The sequence below is a fragment of the Stegastes partitus genome, unplaced genomic scaffold, assembly GCF_000690725.1.
Source record: "Stegastes partitus isolate 25-593 unplaced genomic scaffold, Stegastes_partitus-1.0.2 Scaffold1322, whole genome shotgun sequence".
Lineage (NCBI taxonomy): Eukaryota > Metazoa > Chordata > Actinopteri > Pomacentridae > Stegastes > Stegastes partitus.
The window spans coordinates 136,340-152,942 of NW_007579053.1; the positions used below are offsets into that span (position 1 = coordinate 136,340).

A 16,603-nucleotide genomic window follows, 5' to 3' on the forward strand; every position below is an offset into this window, starting at 1 on the left:
GAGCATCGGTGTTTGCCACCACAGGCGGCTGAAGCTCTGCATCTAATCGTCTGAACCCGACCAGTAGAACTCACAAACATGCCATAAAGCTTCAATTCCACAATTTCGTTTAGCAGACGCTTTTATCCAAAGCGAATCCTAGTAAAGACAAAAATGAAAGTTCTTTGATCAAAAAATAAAATAAAATGGAATCAGCATGTACATTTTTCAAGTACCTACAGGTGTTACCAATACTGGGATTAAATGGTGGCTCTACATATTGTAGATTTACATTTTTAGTTCATTTCCTGACTTGTCTTCTGTTTAAACACGTCCTGCAGTTCAGCTGAATATTGGTCACATGACTGTTGTGAGTCAGTCACGGCTTGTTAGTTGCCCTAAGGAGCGCAGAATACCTTCTATTTTTACAGAATCTGGTTATTATAAACCATTTATTCTTGGTGAATGAAGAAAAATTGAGATTTTGATTATTTAAAAAAAAAAAACCTTCCCTTTTTTAGTTCCTGTTACTTTCTCAAAAGTCTTATAATATTAGTTTAAAAACCATCTAAAAGTAAAAAAATATGGTGATTTTTGAATGTTTTTACAGTTTTTGAATCTAATAAATGGTGTGCGGCAATATCTTTTTAAAAGCATAACATGCCTTTCGTAGCGTGAACAGACAGAGCCGATCTTCTCACTTGCATCTCGACCATTGCCTGTTTCCCAGAATCATCCTTAAACATCCCACTTTGGTCAGTACAGCCACATGACTAACGTACAACTTTTTGTCTGCCTGTGTTTATCCATCTGTCCTCCAGGCCCAAGCACTTCATCTCAGCAGCAACTTGAAAACAGCCAGGGGAGCTCACAAGCAGCTACTCCTCCTCCACAAACTTCATCCGCCGACTCCTCCTCCTCCTCCTCCTCTTCCTCCTCCTCCTCCTCCTCCTCACTCCACTCTGCCAACCTGTCACCACAAGTCTCCCCTGGCTCTCAAATTTCCGATGTACCTTCGAACAGTCCACAGGTGGAAGGGTGCAGCCCGGCCAGTAGTTCAGCGCCACAATCTGACCCTCAGGGAAGCTCCACAGGAGGCGAGGAGGAGCCGGTGCAGGTGGAAGAGGTGAAGGAGGCCAAGAGCAACAAAAAACATCTTCACTGTCCTACATGCAAAGTGACGGTCAATTCCAGCTCCCAGCTGGAGGCTCATTGTAGCGGTATGTACTTTATCTCTTGAGTTTTTTCACTGTTTTAATCTGTACTGCTTTACAATTCTGACATCTGTTTGTCCGAATCAGGCTCTAAGCACAAACAGATGCTGGACGGTCAGAACAGCAGCCAGTCGCAACGCAGGGTCAAGATTACATCATCGCCCAGACCGGCCTGTCGAATTAAGCAGCGGATGGGCAGCAAGACCAGAGCGGTTGTTCGTGTAACCAACCAGCCCTTTCACTGTGAACTGTGCCAGGTGTCCGTCAACTCAGAGACGCAGCTGAAACAGGTATATTGTTTTATCCTATTAGTATATTTGGATAATTTCACCACTGATCACCGTCTAGAAACTAAAAATGCAGACAGCCTAACCTTTGTTTCCTACAAGGTAGCTTATCCCATTTGTTTGCTTTGTTAGTCAGAGCTGTCTCGAGTGAATCACTGTATATCCCTGTCCTCTTTTAGCACATGAACAGCAGGAGACACAAAGAGCGTTTGGCTGGGAAGCCTGTCAAAGCGAAGTTCACTCCCTATAATAAACTACAACCCAATGCTGTCTTAGCGGTGAGAATCACACACACACACACACAGATACATGCAATTGTCTACTTTTGTTTTTGTCCACATTGCACATGGTCATTAAAGAACACAAACAATACATGCACCAACCCGACAGATGCAAATGAAAAGCTGTCCCTTGCACCTGTCGGCATATTCACAAGTCTGATGGCTGCCAAGAGGCTGATGCATAAAGCTGCAAAGTGTTTTAATTTATGTGAAATCTCTGTGCTATGTTTTAGAATTAGCGCCTTGTTATAATTTAGGATCTAAGAGCCCACAGAATAAAGCTGATTAGAGTTTGTTAGTGGAAGTTTTCACTGTAAGTAAAAAATGAGCAGCTCTTCTATGATAATTAAGAGTGATGGAATCTATCTAATGTGAGTACACTACAGCTGGTGCATTTATGAGGGACTGGAGATGATTCCTGACACCTCTTAGAACTCTCATGTATTTAGTCCTGGAAGTGGCAAGGCGGTGTTGGTGACTTGGTCTGGTTCAGACTGAAACATCTCTGCCACTACTGGACTGATTACTATGAAAGTTTGTCCAGCCGGTCATGATCCCCAGAAGATGAATCTTAATCACTAAGCCTGTAACTTTTCCTCCAGTGCCACCATCAGGTCACAGTTTAAATGTGTCCAGCTATGACACAAGCATCTGCAGACATAATGACATTCCCATCTATGCTAACTGCTAAGCTAACAGTGAATATGGTAAACGTTGAGCTGTTTGAACATGACTATGCATTGTTATTGTGTTAAATTATAGCCTTACAAAGCCACTAGCGACTGAATATTTCTTTGTTTTCAGACTAAACTGGCCTTGCAGAAGCAGCTGTCCAAGGCCCTGCCGGCAGGGTTCCTGACCAGCCCCCTCAATCCAGCTGCCTTGTGCACCATGGCGTCTGGACCACTGGCACTACGGCTGCCTCCAGGCCCCACAGCCATCATCCAGGGTCCACTGATCAGCCCCACGCTCTTCAGGCCTGCCCCAGGACCTCTGAGGGCCACACATGCACCTATTATCTTCTCTCCATACTAGCAATGAGCCCGAGGCTGGAGGACCCACAGCGGAGTGGGCCCAGCCTAGCCGAAGCCGGACTAGCAGAAGAGGTTGGCTGCTGAGGACAAATCACAGGACCCCTTGAGTGACACCAGGACACTATGCAGTGACAGTGAGGGCAGCGTATCAGCATGTCAAGTTTGACAGGTTCAAGTCATATGAACACGACGCACAATCCCCTGGTGTGGATTGAGATTCCAGCGCTGACTGAGCAGCGTGTCACCCGTCGCTCAGCTGTTTCCTCTCAGCAAACTGCTGAGTGCATGTTCCCTGGGGTCTGGACCCCTCTGGAAGCCATAATAACGAGCATCTTCTAGTTTTATTTATAAGACAATAATAAACTAATACACTAGGGTGTTTAAATGTTATTAAGTGTTTGTTGCCAAAAAAAAAATTTCTTTCATTTTGAGAGCTTTCTAGTTGTATTCTTGGAAGACGAGGAAAAACCCGTCGTCCCTTCTTTAGTTTTCAGAACCAACTTGTGTTAATCTCCCGTAAAACTGGCCTCCACCTGTGAAAAAGACTATGAAGGTCCTTAACTTTGTATTTTTGAGCTTACTGTATCTGAAGAAGACGTTAAATCTTTACAGCCATGACGTGGATTCCTTTGGTTTGTCATATATTTTACATAAATCCATTGATTTTGTTCCTCTGTCGGTTCCCCTGTCTTTTTCTCTTGCTCTCTGTGTAATGAGGTGACAATCAAGCATTGCTCTGACATGAATGAAGACTTACTATATGGAAATAGAATACATCTAATGAGATATAATAGAGTCATACTTTTAAAAACCTGTATTTCTTTGACATCAGACATTATAATATGTTTATCAGGTGATGCTAGATAGAGTAATAGGGGATAGCGCTTTACTTTAAGTCACCTGAGCAGTATATAAACATGTAATAAATGGTTTATAGCACACATCAATCTAACTTTATTGACAATTATAGTTCATACAGAGAAAAGTAATGAAAATATAGTAAAACACAGATGTAATAATATAAAATGTCTTCACAGGACAAGTCAGAATTTAAAATGTTCTATCTGCCTTAAGCTTAACAACATTATTGTCATGTTTGTATGCTGCTTAGAAAAGCTAAATAGAGGGACTTAAAGTAAAGTGTTTCCAGTACGGTAAGATTACGAAACAGCTTGATGCTGTTTGTGCAATATGAAGACACAGGTTGATGTGTGCTGCTCATCAACATCGATACACTTTTAAATGTGTCTTTCACATCATTAGAACTGCTATTTTTTTTTTTATAGTGTGTAATAAAAACAACGTTCCTTCATGATAGAAATCTCTCTCTCCCACATGGCCGTGCTGAATCACCCTAAGCAATATGTACTTTTGAAGTGTCACCTGGTAAAATTAATGACTAGTGTAACTGTGCATCAATTGCAATAATGTAAATTAATATGTGGTAAAAATGTTGATACTGTATTCTAAATGAACTTATAAATATTCCTGGTTTTTACGTTGTTGTGGTTGTTTTTCCTTCTCGTGGACGTGCGTTGTTATTGTTTTTTAGAGTCTCTTAAAAACACTTTTACATATTTATGTAGTACTTGTGTATTTATTCTGGAGCTGAGCGAGCACGTTTTCGGCGTACAGCTTCCAGTAGGAACTGAACTTACATGTGTGTTGGATCACTGAGCTGCTGTGGATTTGAAAACACCAACATATACACAAGCAAAGGCACACTTACCGTCAATCTTCAGCCAGACTGTGGTGTTTAAGTAGGAAAAAACACCACTAAAGAGGAAGTCAGTGTTAATTTGTCTCTAAGGGCAGCATGTACTTTATGATACTGTAGCGCCCTCGAGTGGTATTCTGCAAAATGAATGCAAGAAGAGGTAACCCAAAAGTGTGTTTGAGACCGGCAGAGAGATGTTTGTGCTGGTTCCTGCAGGTATTCATGTTTATGACTCAAATAAAAAAAATTGAAATTATATTAGTTATCATGCTTTTCAGAATAATGACAGTTTAAAGAGTAGAAATGGCAGCTAAATCTCTTCACTACTGATCCACAAACCTTACTCTAAATCATCGTTTGTGTATTTTGGGAGACTTATCTTTTATAGCCTTAAGGTTATTTTGTGAAACCTTTAGAGAACGTTTCCTGAGAGTTCTTTGAAGGTAAATTGTTAGGTTCTACGAAAAAAAAAACCTTTGGTTCCCTTTATGTTTGTGAAACATTCTCTGAGGGCTATTTTGTGAATGTTTGTATAACATTCTCTTACAATACACATCCTTATGTAATTCTATATTAAAATCAATAGATAACATCTATTGTCTTGGGGTTATGGACTCCTCTCCCCACCGTCGTCTTTGAAGCTGGCTACCAAACACTGCTGCAGGAGAGCATGGGGTCTAAAGGTAAAATAAGGTAAAGTACAGTAGAATTTAAATAAACCCAAAGGAAGTTCTTGTGCCAGGTATTGGTCAGAAAAAAAAATATTAAAAATTACATAGCATGAGAATAAATGCAATGCCTTATACAAAGACAATAAGATAGAAATATGATACATTACTTAATACATAATAAGTAGGCTAAAATAAGACTGAAATAGAAAAGTATGTAATATCCCACACGTTAATAAAATACTGCACATGCAATTGAATTATTGCAATATTATGAAAATGATTTTGCACAAACTATTGAGGAAGCAATATTGAAAATGACATTGATATTATTCAGATTGAGGTGTCCTACTTTCAGCTGTCCTCCCTGTAGAAGAAGGAGGAGTTCTACAATTTGAGACTTGTCTATTGTTCTAGGAACATTTTCTGAAGGTTCCCTTAATATTTCACAAAAAAAAAATACAATAAAATTCGGGAAATGTTCCCTGAAGGTATCATGATGTTCCCTGGAGGTTACTTTGTGACACCTTCAGGGAACGTTACCTGAAGGTTCTAGAAAAATAATTAATTTAAAATAAATAAATAAATAAATAAATAAAAAATAACCATCAGTGAGTGTTCCCTGAAAATTATATTTGTAGAACCTTGAGGTAACGGTTCAGGGAACCTTCAGGGAACGCTCTCCAAAGGGTTAGCTGGGTTGTTTTCTGGGCAGGCTTCTGGTAACATTTTTGTCTCATATTTGCATAAATAAAATGTAAAATTTCTAGGCTTTAGAAACACCCGTATAACACACGGCCTGCTTTGTGAAGTTACGTAAAATTTGCGCCGTATTTGTCCCGTTAACGGGTCTTTTCGCAGTGGCCTACTTTCTACTGACCTAAAAACCACAAACCCTTCACGGAAATGACGTCAAACCGTGGTCGTCCTTTCCAGAAAAAATGGCAGCTGTTGACATCGACATGCCGGTGGAAACAGAGCCGCAGATCCGCAACCAGGATGACCTGGAACGGTAAACATATGTCTTTTGGTTGTGTTTCGTGTTGTTTCGTTAGTAGCGTATAAATAACCCGCCTGGATTCAACGGGAGAGCTGACAAAGCTCGAAGACAACAGTGCGCTCACTCCGGACATAAGCTAACCGAGCTAGCTCGCCGTGAGCTCTTTTTTTGGAAATCTCACATTTTATCGCCTGTCGAAAGTTTCAGGCGCTGTAGCTATCGTAGTTTCGACTTTTCGGGTTAGAGGTCAAATACCACACTCCTCAAATCAGCTGACAAAACAGATATTAGCTAGCGCCTGTTCGTGAGGAGAAATAAGCCGGGTGAATTTTGGCGTTATGGCACATGGTTAGCTACAGAAACCCGAGAATTAATGTATTCGGGGAGTCGTTTTTTTTCTTTGTGAAGCCGTTCGTTCACATACTTTCACATTTTAACGTGGGAATTAAAGCTACGTGTTTGACAACCAACAGTCAAGTGTTTTCCTCTTTCGAGAATGTTCCGCAGCAGTCAGGCAGGCAGTCAGCTAGCTTCAGCTACAGCCGTGAGCGCAAAGTTACAGGGACGGTCCAACTTTACGAGCTTCCTGAAGCATCTGAAACGCATTTGTTATTATAAACCCTCACCCGAAACCCAAACCCCAATAAATCTGATGTGACAGCGTCGTTTTGTGGAGCCAAAGCTAATTAACAAACAGCTTTCTTAAGTGTTAGCTCGTGCTAATTTACTTGTCCGGATAACAATCAAGGTAGGAAGTCAACAGTGACGCTTTGCATTCATCCATGTGGCCCGAGTTGCATTTCATGGGAAACGTGACGTAACACATTTGGATCAAGTGGAAACAGATTTTTATTATACTTTAAAGTGTTTAAATGATGTCTGCAAATTAATCCCAATTATTATGGGCCCTTATTAGACACAGACAACACTACGTGTGACAGATAAAAGACTAGATTTCATTTCCCTCTTGCATTAGAACAACACAAGGTGACAGAATATGTGCAAAGGACGGTTCAAAGTGTATCATGCTGTCTGTCTGCACCAAACAGAGCTGAGCAGGAAACTTAACGAGCTTAAGCAGCTGCTGTCGGTGTAACTCTCAGCAGAATTATGTGGATTTTCATGTGCACCTAAAGCCATCTGTATTGGTAGCGAATGTTTCTTAAGCCTGGGATAAACTGGACAGAACATGATCAAACTGAGCAACCAGATGTTTTAGGGGTTTTAAACACAAATGGCATCTTTGCAAGTGTCATTTGATTGTCACTGAGGTTATTTACTTTTACTTGACATAAGTAAAGTACTTTGGGCGCTTTTTCTGTTTGCGGCTTAAACCTGAATTGCTGCGATCCGTGGCTTTAATTAAAGATAAACAGGCACTGTTGGATTATAATACATCAGCAGAGCATCTCCAGAGAGACGTACACACAGTTAGAGTATCACATCAAATATTTGACAACAAACTGAAAGCATCTCACTAATTCAACAGTTATTTCCATAACCAATGTAAAGGAGTCGCTTTGCCCTCTGGTTTGCAGATAGAAGATAGACGTCTGTCATTGTTGTTGATTTATTTTAGACTAAATGATGGATCAGTTTGTCTGAATACTAAAATGCATGCAGTAGATGAAAGAGTTTATGGATGTTGTGGCTTTAATGCTTAATAATGTTAAAGAATTCTGAAATTTTGCCTCCACCTTTAATTAATTGATTAGTGCAATAACAGATAAGAAAATTAGCAGCTGTGTAATAGCCAGCTAATTATTACAGTCATTTACTCAGCAGAAATAAAGAAAAAGACATTTGAAGATGACATCTCTGACGTTTGGAATTTGACTTCGCTGTTTTAATTTGAAGAAATATTTGGCAGGTTAATTGATGCTAAAAATAATAATTCGTTTCTAAGTTAGCACTAGTTGTGTGTGACTTTTACATTTGAGGGACAATTTAATTCGCTACAGAAATTGTATGTTGATATCCGTGTAGTTTGCGTGGTTCAGTTTGTTGTGTTTTTTTGGGTCAGTTGTGTTAGACAGCATCTTGAATTGTGTCAACAACACATGCTGCAACACAGCACTCATTTACATCAACCACTGACTCCTACCTGGACGGGTTCTGGCTGGCCTTGGTAATTTCTATTAGACCTCAACTCAAAACTGCTACAGAAAATTTGCTGCCATATGCTCAAGAGCAACACGGCGACAGCTTCTTCTTCCTCATGTGAATCAGCGTTGATTTATCCTTTTACACTTGGCACTTCTGACAGGACTGCAGCAGGTGAATTTCACTTCTATGTTTAGTACGGGAGCTATCAGGAGTCAGGACTGCGTGTACCCTGCTCTGCTGTCCCAGTTCCAGGTGAAACACTCCAGTTAATTCCTTGCAGACACTCGTACTCTGACCCATCTGCAAGAAATTCCCGAAATAATTGCAAACGGTTCAAATCAAGTTCATTCTGAGGGTTACAGATGAGTATTTCAGTCATCTGTGTAACATACAACATAAAAAGGCTATGTTGCTGCTTGTTTTTATGACGGGCTTTCGCGATGTAGTAAGTGTTTAAAGAGCAAGAGCCAGTTGCCCAACTTCTGAAGGGTATTCATTGTTTGTTTGTTTGTTTTTTAGTTGACTGTTTTATCAAATTGTTTTGTTTCTTTCAAGTTAAGTACAAATGCCATTTTGACTTTGGTTTCTGTTTCATCTGTCTCCAGTCAGGCCGAAGGCTTCAAAGAGCAAGGAAACGCGTTCTACAGCAAGAAGGATTACTCAGAGGCTTTCAACTATTACACAAAGGCCATTGGTGAGATTACGCTGTTGGTGGAATTAAGTTTTTTACTAGGGTTGGGTGATCGTAAACACCTATAGTCACCCACCCATTCTTTCCTCATACTGTCCTGTTGAGAAATGCTGAATTGCACATTCTGACTTGGAGTTGCACACCTCATCCAGAGCGTTTCCACTAATATGTTATGCTGTATGTAGCGCTATCATACACTTGTTTAGATCAGTAAAACAAGTCCTGTGGAGTCGACCCTTTTTCTGGTGATGTTCCCTCACTGTCACTTTATCAGGAACACATGTCAGTAGCCTTAGATGAAGCTGTCCTTGCAATAAATCTCTCGTTAATGCCAATGCGGCTCTACTGTTGGCAGGCTCAGATGTTGAGCTCTAATGTGGCTATGTGTCTGTTTGTCTGTGTGATATTGATTTTTTTTCTTAAATCTAGACGCATCCCCCAGAAATGCCAGCTATTATGGAAACAGGGCGGCCACCCTCATGATGCTCTGTCGCTTTCGAGAGGCCCTAGAAGATTCCCAGCAGGCTGTGCGTCTGGATGACTGTTTCATGAAGGTCAGTTTGAACAGACTGCACGCGCCACAACATGATCTTTTCCTTTTTGTCTTTGCACGCGACAAAACTCCAGTTGCACCTGATCAATGTAAATCTGTCTCACAGGGGCATCTACGTGAAGGAAAGTGCCACCTGTCTTTGGGAAATGCCATGGCGGCAAGTCGCTGCTTTCAGAAGGTTCTGGAGCTGGAGCCCAGCAACAGAGAAGCTCAGCAGGAGGTGGGCTACACGGACAAGCATTTAATTATGCTACACACCGAGCAAAACTTAACAGTCTTAACGTACAGTCATCAGTTTCTTTTCAGAGATGGCCCTCATGACTGAATGCTGTTTTTTTGTTTGTTTTTTTTAAGAATAAGAATGCAACAACGCTGCTGGAGTACGAGAAAATGGCAGATTTCGGCTTTGAAAAGCGGGATTTCAGAAAGGTACTTTTTTTTCTTCATTAAATCCACAACTAGTTCTGCAGCATCAGAGTTTTAATTTGAGTCTTGACTAGGAAGATTTTAGATTATTTCTTTTTTTTAAAAGTACTTCTATGACCAAGTGATTAGAACTGGATCATTAGTTTGTCATAAGTACCTAATATAAGAGACACAATACAAGTGCACAAGTAACGTTTTGTCAGATTTTTCAGTTATATGCTTGGTGAGTTGAAATCAGCTATGAATGTAACTGGGAGTGTTACTTGGTGAGTTTCTTCAGTGGTTGTCAGCTTAACTTCATGAACCTTCTGTTTGCCTTTGAACAGCTTGTTTGACTGGACGGGCGACATAGTTAAAAATATTCTTTTACAAAGCTCCATATATTTGTGATCATCGTTGAATGTCTGAATGCAATGACTGAGTCTAAATGTTGTATTTTGCTCTTGTCCCAATCCAGGTGGTGTACTGTATGGACCGGGCCTTGGCTTTGGCTTCTGCCTGCCATCGCTTCAAAATCCTGAAGGCAGAGTGTCTTGCTTTACTGGGACGCTATCCTGAAGCTCAGTCTGTTGCAAGGTAGGAGCAGTTAAGCCTTTAAATGGAGGATTTTTCTCTTCTTTCACTCTTTAATATGAGCTCAGGATCTGTTTTAAGAAGGGAGAATTTGATCTTTAAACAGAACTTCCTTTCAACAGTGACATCCTGCGTATGGACTCCACAAATGCCGACGCGCTGTACGTTCGAGGACTGTGTCTTTACTACGAAGACTGCATCGACAAAGCAGTACAGTTCTTTGTCCAGGCTCTGCGCATGGCACCTGATCATGAAAAGGCGCGGTTAGCCTGCAGGGTAAGTTTTTCCTTTTGTGTTTTTATTCCACTGATGTAGTCTTTACAAATTGAGAGAGACGGATTAGTATGGGGATTTTTTTTTTCATGTGTGTAAAATATGAAACAACTATGTATACAAGGTAAAACAACCTAGACTGCAGGCAAATCCCACTACAGGTTGTAGTGTTGTCTATATAGAATGATGCATTTTTTCTGATTTCTATGTCTTAGTATTAGCAGAGTGTTGCAATTGCTCAGTTGTTGTGGCGTAATACAAAGTCTAAAGGCTACACTCACTGAGGGACAAGTTCAGACAGCTATATGTAAAGGTACCCTACAGACTTTTTGATCACTGCTAGCGCTACAGAGCATTGTCTTTGTTGGTACTTATACACATGTACATGGATGACACAATACACATATTTTCCTGTCATTTCGTATTAGTTGGTTGAAAGATGGTGTTGTTTGATAAAAGTTTAAAAGTGTGCGCGCAAAGACAAAAGACTGATCCCAGTTTAAAACATTCAGAAAGGTGGCTTTACAATTTACGATAAACGTGACATGGCTGCATGGTGGTTTGGTGGTTAGCACCGTTGCCTTGCAGCTAGAAGGTCGCCGGTTCACATCCTGGTGAGGACACCCGGGATCTTTCTGCGTTCTCCCCGTGCAGTGTAGGTTCCTAAAAACATGTTGAGGTTAATTGGTGATCCTAAATTGTCCGTAGGTGTGAATGAAAGTGTGCTTGGTTGTCTGTCTCTAAGTGTAGGCCTGTAATAGACTGGTTACCTGTCCCAAGTCAGCTGGGATAGGCTGCAGCCCCCCATGACCCTGTGAGGATCAAGCGCTGTATAGATGATGGATGCATTTGACATGTTTGTTACACTTCAAATATACAAACAGTGTGCTATGGAGAAAGAATATAAATGGTGTTCCACAGGGTACCTTTTAGAAATGCTAAAAAAAATGGATAGAACAATGTCCTTTGTTCTTAGAGTTCCCACGTGGCAAGGTAGCTTAATGCAGTTAATCCATGATTCAGGATGTGCTAAAATATCTAGCGTACCTTTTACGTGGCTTACATTTCACTCTATGATTCAGTAAATATTTTAAGAGGAACATGAGTATTTGTTCTCTTCCTAAACCAGAATGCCAAAGCCTTAAAAGCCAAGAAAGACGAGGGCAACCAGGCATTTAAGAGCTGCAGCTATGAAGCCGCCTACCAGCTGTACACTGAGGCGCTGACGATAGACCCCAACAACATCAAGACCAACGCTAAACTCTACTGCAACAGAGCCACGGCAGGAGCAAAGGTAAGAAGGCAACAAAGCAACTCAAGATCTGTACTTAATTATACCAAAGCCTGGCACAGTTTGGGAAGTCACAGCACATTGGAACACTGGCAGCTGTGTGGAAGGCGGTAACGCACACTTGATCAATAATACGGTCTGATTATTTGCGTAAAAATAGCAACCTTGCTTTGTGCTCAGACTCTTCTGGCTCCTTTTTGCCTGTCAGTTCACTGTCATTATCCTCTTAACAGCTGAAGAAACTTAATCAAGCCATCGACGACTGTACCAGTGCAATCAAACTAGATGACACTTACATCAAGGCCTACTTAAGAAGAGCTCAGTGGTATGTTCCACAGTCGTATAGAGTGAATTCTTCCTACTTTGTGTCTTTTGTTGTTTAGCATAGTGTGGTTTTTGAGTGACTTTGTGTGACCCATAGTTACATGGACACAGAGCAGTATGAAGAGGCTGTACGGGACTATGAAAAAGTTTACCAGACAGAAAAAACCTCAGGTAAGCTCTTCTGGTTTGGCTCATGTTTACTTTTCTTAACCGACATGTTGGGCGATCGGGTTCTCACACACATTGTTTGCATTTTTCTTTCCCTCCAGATCACAAGCATCTGCTGAAGACGGCACAGATGGAGCTGAAGAAGAGCAAACGGAAAGATTATTACAAGGTGCTCGGAGTCGGCAAGAACGCCACAGAGGACGAGATCAAGAAAGCGTACCGCAAGCGGGCCCTCATGCACCACCCAGGTATCCATTTTGGTCTTCACACGCCCAAGACCAGCCAGTTACTCATCAAGTATTTGTTCTAAATGGCCTCTGTTGTCGTTATGTCGCAGACCGCCACAGTGCAGCGACTCCAGAGGTGCAGAAGGAGGAGGAAAAGAAATTCAAGGAAGTGGGCGAGGCCTTCACCGTCCTCTCTGACCCGAAGAAGAAGATCCGCTATGACAACGGGCACGACCTGGAAGATGACGGCTGCTTTGATGGTGGAGGTAAACACTTTTAGTTTATTCTTTTCTTTGCTGGATTTACATTCTGGATTTACTGCTTTAAGCTTTTCAGACATACATTCTTTAAATACATGTTTTACTATTGAGTCAGCAAATAGGTGCTTGTAGAGAAGAGAATGAACCTTAATTGATGGCCTTTTCCATAGAGGACATTTTGATGTGTCATTGGGGAAAAGACACTGGTGTAAATATTAACTTGAATAATATTTTAATTTGATTTAAGCCAGTGTTTATACTGACTCAGTGGAAGCTGGAATACTGACGAGATGAAAGCCGTAGTTAATACCAGTAGTTACACCTGTGCTTTTCCTGCTGAGACAAGTCAAAATATCTGCTCTCAACAAGGTCTTAAACAGCCATTAAAAGCTAATTGTGTGAAGAAAGAGACCAAAAAGATTTAGGTTTCAGTCCTCAGTGACAGATAAGTTTATTCATGCAACAAAAGAAGTGAGATGAAGATTTCACAGTGTTCACATTTAAAAAGTTCAAAAATGTTTCAAAGCAAAATTAATTCTAATAAAGCTGCTTAAAATTTTCTATTTTACGTAAACTTTCTAAAACTAAGACAGCACAATTTTAAAACAACTTAATGAATGAGTAATACAAAATAATTAAAACAAAATGAATAAAGGCTTAGTTTTATTTAGAGAATGTGGTTTCAGACTTTGGGCATTTCTTGGTTTGCGAGCTGTCACACTGCCCTGTACGTTCAGGAGAGCAGAGCCAAATGCTTTTCTTACCATGACAAGGCAAAATGTCTACTTGTGGTAAAAGGCCTGTCATAACCGAAAGTGGTTCCTCTGACAGCCTCTCCTAAACCCAGAACCGTTCTGCCTGTAGGTGGTGCCACACGTTCACCAGTTTCTTTCAAAGTTCGCTGCAGCATGTTTTCTAAAATGACAAAGTGATCACCAAGTGACTTTTATGGATAGACTTTAACTGTAATTAAGAAAAATGATGACAAATCCTTCAGGAGTTTTTCTTTCTACATTTTAAAATACTGTCAAGTCACCGGTCTGTCCTGAAGAAGTCAGTGTTTGTGCAGTGCAAGATGAAATATGACTTTGTTCATCGTGCAAAATTCACAATATAAAATCTCCAGCAGCTTCTAAAAGGATGCAGTTAAATGTACCCAAAATGAGTCACAGATTATTATAATATGGACGTTAATTAATAAAATCAATCATTAATTCTCACTGGATCTCACATAGACGTATACAACAGTATACAACAGGACAACAGTAGAAATATTCCATACTTGCTGTGACACCCTGTGTAGTGGTTCCTTACATTTCATACTATGAGCTCCAATACTCCTGTCAGTAATTTTGCTAAGTCTTCTGACCTCCTGTGCTTCAGAAAGAATATTGTCTAGCGCTTCCTGTTTCTCTGTATTAATAATTCTTGCGTCACAAGTTCCAAAAAAAATGTTTACAAGATGTCAAGCAGTTTGCTTCGTCTCTGGTTTTTATTTATCTTTTTCCCCATCTCTGTCTGAGCTCTTTCTGAAGGTCATTGCCACGAGCTAATCCTGCTGTATGTGTCCTTCTTTTTCTCTCCAGACTTTGATGCAAACAACATCTTCAGGGCTTTCTTTGGTGGCCATGGTGGAGGATTTAGCTTCGATTCCAGTCCAGGTATGTTTGTCTCAGTTTCAGTGTACTTACATTTGTTGAAGAATCAATCCGAGAACATGCATCCCATTAACTGACTTCTCTTTTTTTTCCCCTTTTAGACAATGGGCCTGGTAATTTCTTTTTCCAGTTCGGTTAAAGCAAAGGAGCACGTGGGGAAATTGCAGCCTTGCAGAGGACAAAAGTTGGACCCACAGTCACTTCACGATGCTCATAATCCTGAGTGCAAAATCTCCCCGCTATTGTTTCTCAAGAGGTCTTTGATTATTGCATTCACTCCCAAATTTACTCCCTACATTGATGCTAACAGACACTGGGAAGGATAATTCAGAGGCTTTAGTTATGATTTAACATATTTAAGTACTTAAGAAGTCTTTTTGAAGAGATTTGGATCAGCTGATCAGAGCATGTCTCTTTTGCCAAAATTGACTTTACGATAAATAAAATCTTCTCTTGTAAAACTGCCTCGGCCATCATAAAAGGTGATCAGTAGTGAGGACGTGTAAAAGCACGATGGTTGGTTATTTTTTAGAGGACATAACAATGTATACATCTTTAAGGCTCCCCTAGGATGGCATATCTCCATAGAGCAAGAGTCAGTGTACTGTGGAAGTTCAATGTCAAAACTGACCTCAGGACAGCCTGTTTAGGACAGCGCTGTTCTCTTGCGAGTATGTGTCCAGGTTTTATTGGCTCACTTGCCAAATATAGTATCGACTTGCAGGGTTTTTCTTTCTTCTCCATGCTGCGTTGTATATTTGACTCGAATGTAAAGCATTATGTGTTCACACGTTTTTCTTCGGTCTTCCCTCAGTCCGTGTATATTTATTGTACTGAATATCCTAAAATGTATGCAGCAGAATGCCAGTGGTCTTTGTCTTCCTCCTTTTTTTAAGAGACTCATTTGTAAATGTTTTCCACGTCATCCAAAAAAAAAACTTTTTATGATACAGGCCAAAATCAGAATCCATCTACAGATTTTTTTTTCTTTTTCTGCTGTAAGCAATTTGACACTCGCTTTGACTAAACAAGCCACACATCTGCTCCATTCAAATTCATTCAAAAGTGGTGCCTTACCAGAAGCTTCTTCCAGTGAAACCTCCATCAGTCACTGCAGAGCAAGCCACATCCTATTTGAAAAAGGCAGCATTTACACTTGTATAGCATGTTTTTTTTTTTTGTTTCGTTTTGTTTTGTTTTTTGTGCTTTTCCATAGGAAGACATGTCATGTCCCCTAAAGTTCAATTTTTGCAACTGAGATCGTCATCATGTCTAACATGAAGGACTTCAATTTGGTTTCATGCCATCTGTCACGCCTAGCTGTCATCCTCCTATACTTGTCATGCACGTTCGGTCAGTACAGCCCTTCCCCTACTCGTTCCACCTGTTTACGGGGGCGTCGATAGCAGGGTGGAAGCTTCTGTTGTTGTTTGTTCTGTCACTGATCTGTGAATCATTTTTAAAACTTGTTACAGTATTGACAAGACGTGCTTTTTTTAAATTGTGAAAATAAAGGCTCGTCTTTTACTGTAGTGCTGGACTTTTTGTTTTCTTGCACTGTGTAATATTTGGGTTTAATTGCTTTTCTTTGGCTACTGAATAAACCAACAGCATATCCTGGAAGACGGTATGAATTAGCTCCACATCAAGTGGCAAAAATTAAGTTTTGCTTGTATGTAAAGGGATCAGTAGCCACGGGGCATACTTACTGATGAGTACTTTCTTATAATAACGTTGCTTTAAAGGTTGTAAATACCAGAATTGTACCAGTAGGTGCATTTAACTTGGTTTTAAAGGATGTGAATTCATATTTAACCACTGTTAACAGAATTTTATATGATCAGATTGACCTAGTTTACGTGTAACAGTTTAA

The 16,603-nt window shown here is 40.4% G+C and overlaps 2 protein-coding genes across 3 annotated transcripts in view; both read left to right on the forward strand.

Annotated features, from left to right (window-relative positions):
* The window catches only part of LOC103369713 (zinc finger protein 385C-like), a 55,615-nt gene extending 51,322 nt beyond the window's left edge, over positions 1–4,293 (forward strand). For both annotated transcript variants that reach the window (XM_008298494.1, XM_008298495.1), the window contains exons 5-8: positions 801–1,199; positions 1,281–1,483; positions 1,660–1,758; positions 2,566–4,293. In XM_008298494.1, coding sequence (XP_008296716.1) covers positions 801–1,199; positions 1,281–1,483; positions 1,660–1,758; positions 2,566–2,796 — 932 coding nt within the window. In that variant the 3' untranslated portion in view covers positions 2,797–4,293. The remainder of the gene's footprint in view (positions 1–800; positions 1,200–1,280; positions 1,484–1,659; positions 1,759–2,565) is intronic.
* A 1,808-nt stretch (positions 4,294–6,101) lies between these two features.
* LOC103369715 (dnaJ homolog subfamily C member 7-like) lies at positions 6,102–16,262 on the forward strand. Its single transcript, XM_008298496.1, has 14 exons — positions 6,102–6,192; positions 8,892–8,980; positions 9,407–9,531; positions 9,637–9,750; positions 9,885–9,959; positions 10,414–10,532; positions 10,652–10,805; positions 11,932–12,096; positions 12,327–12,418; positions 12,515–12,588; positions 12,687–12,833; positions 12,923–13,078; positions 14,659–14,733; positions 14,832–16,262. The coding sequence occupies exons 1-14, from the start codon at positions 6,122–6,124 to the stop codon at positions 14,867–14,869; spliced, it is 1,494 nt and encodes a 497-aa protein (XP_008296718.1). The 5' UTR covers positions 6,102–6,121; the 3' UTR covers positions 14,870–16,262.
* The last annotated feature ends 341 nt before the right edge of the window (positions 16,263–16,603 follow it).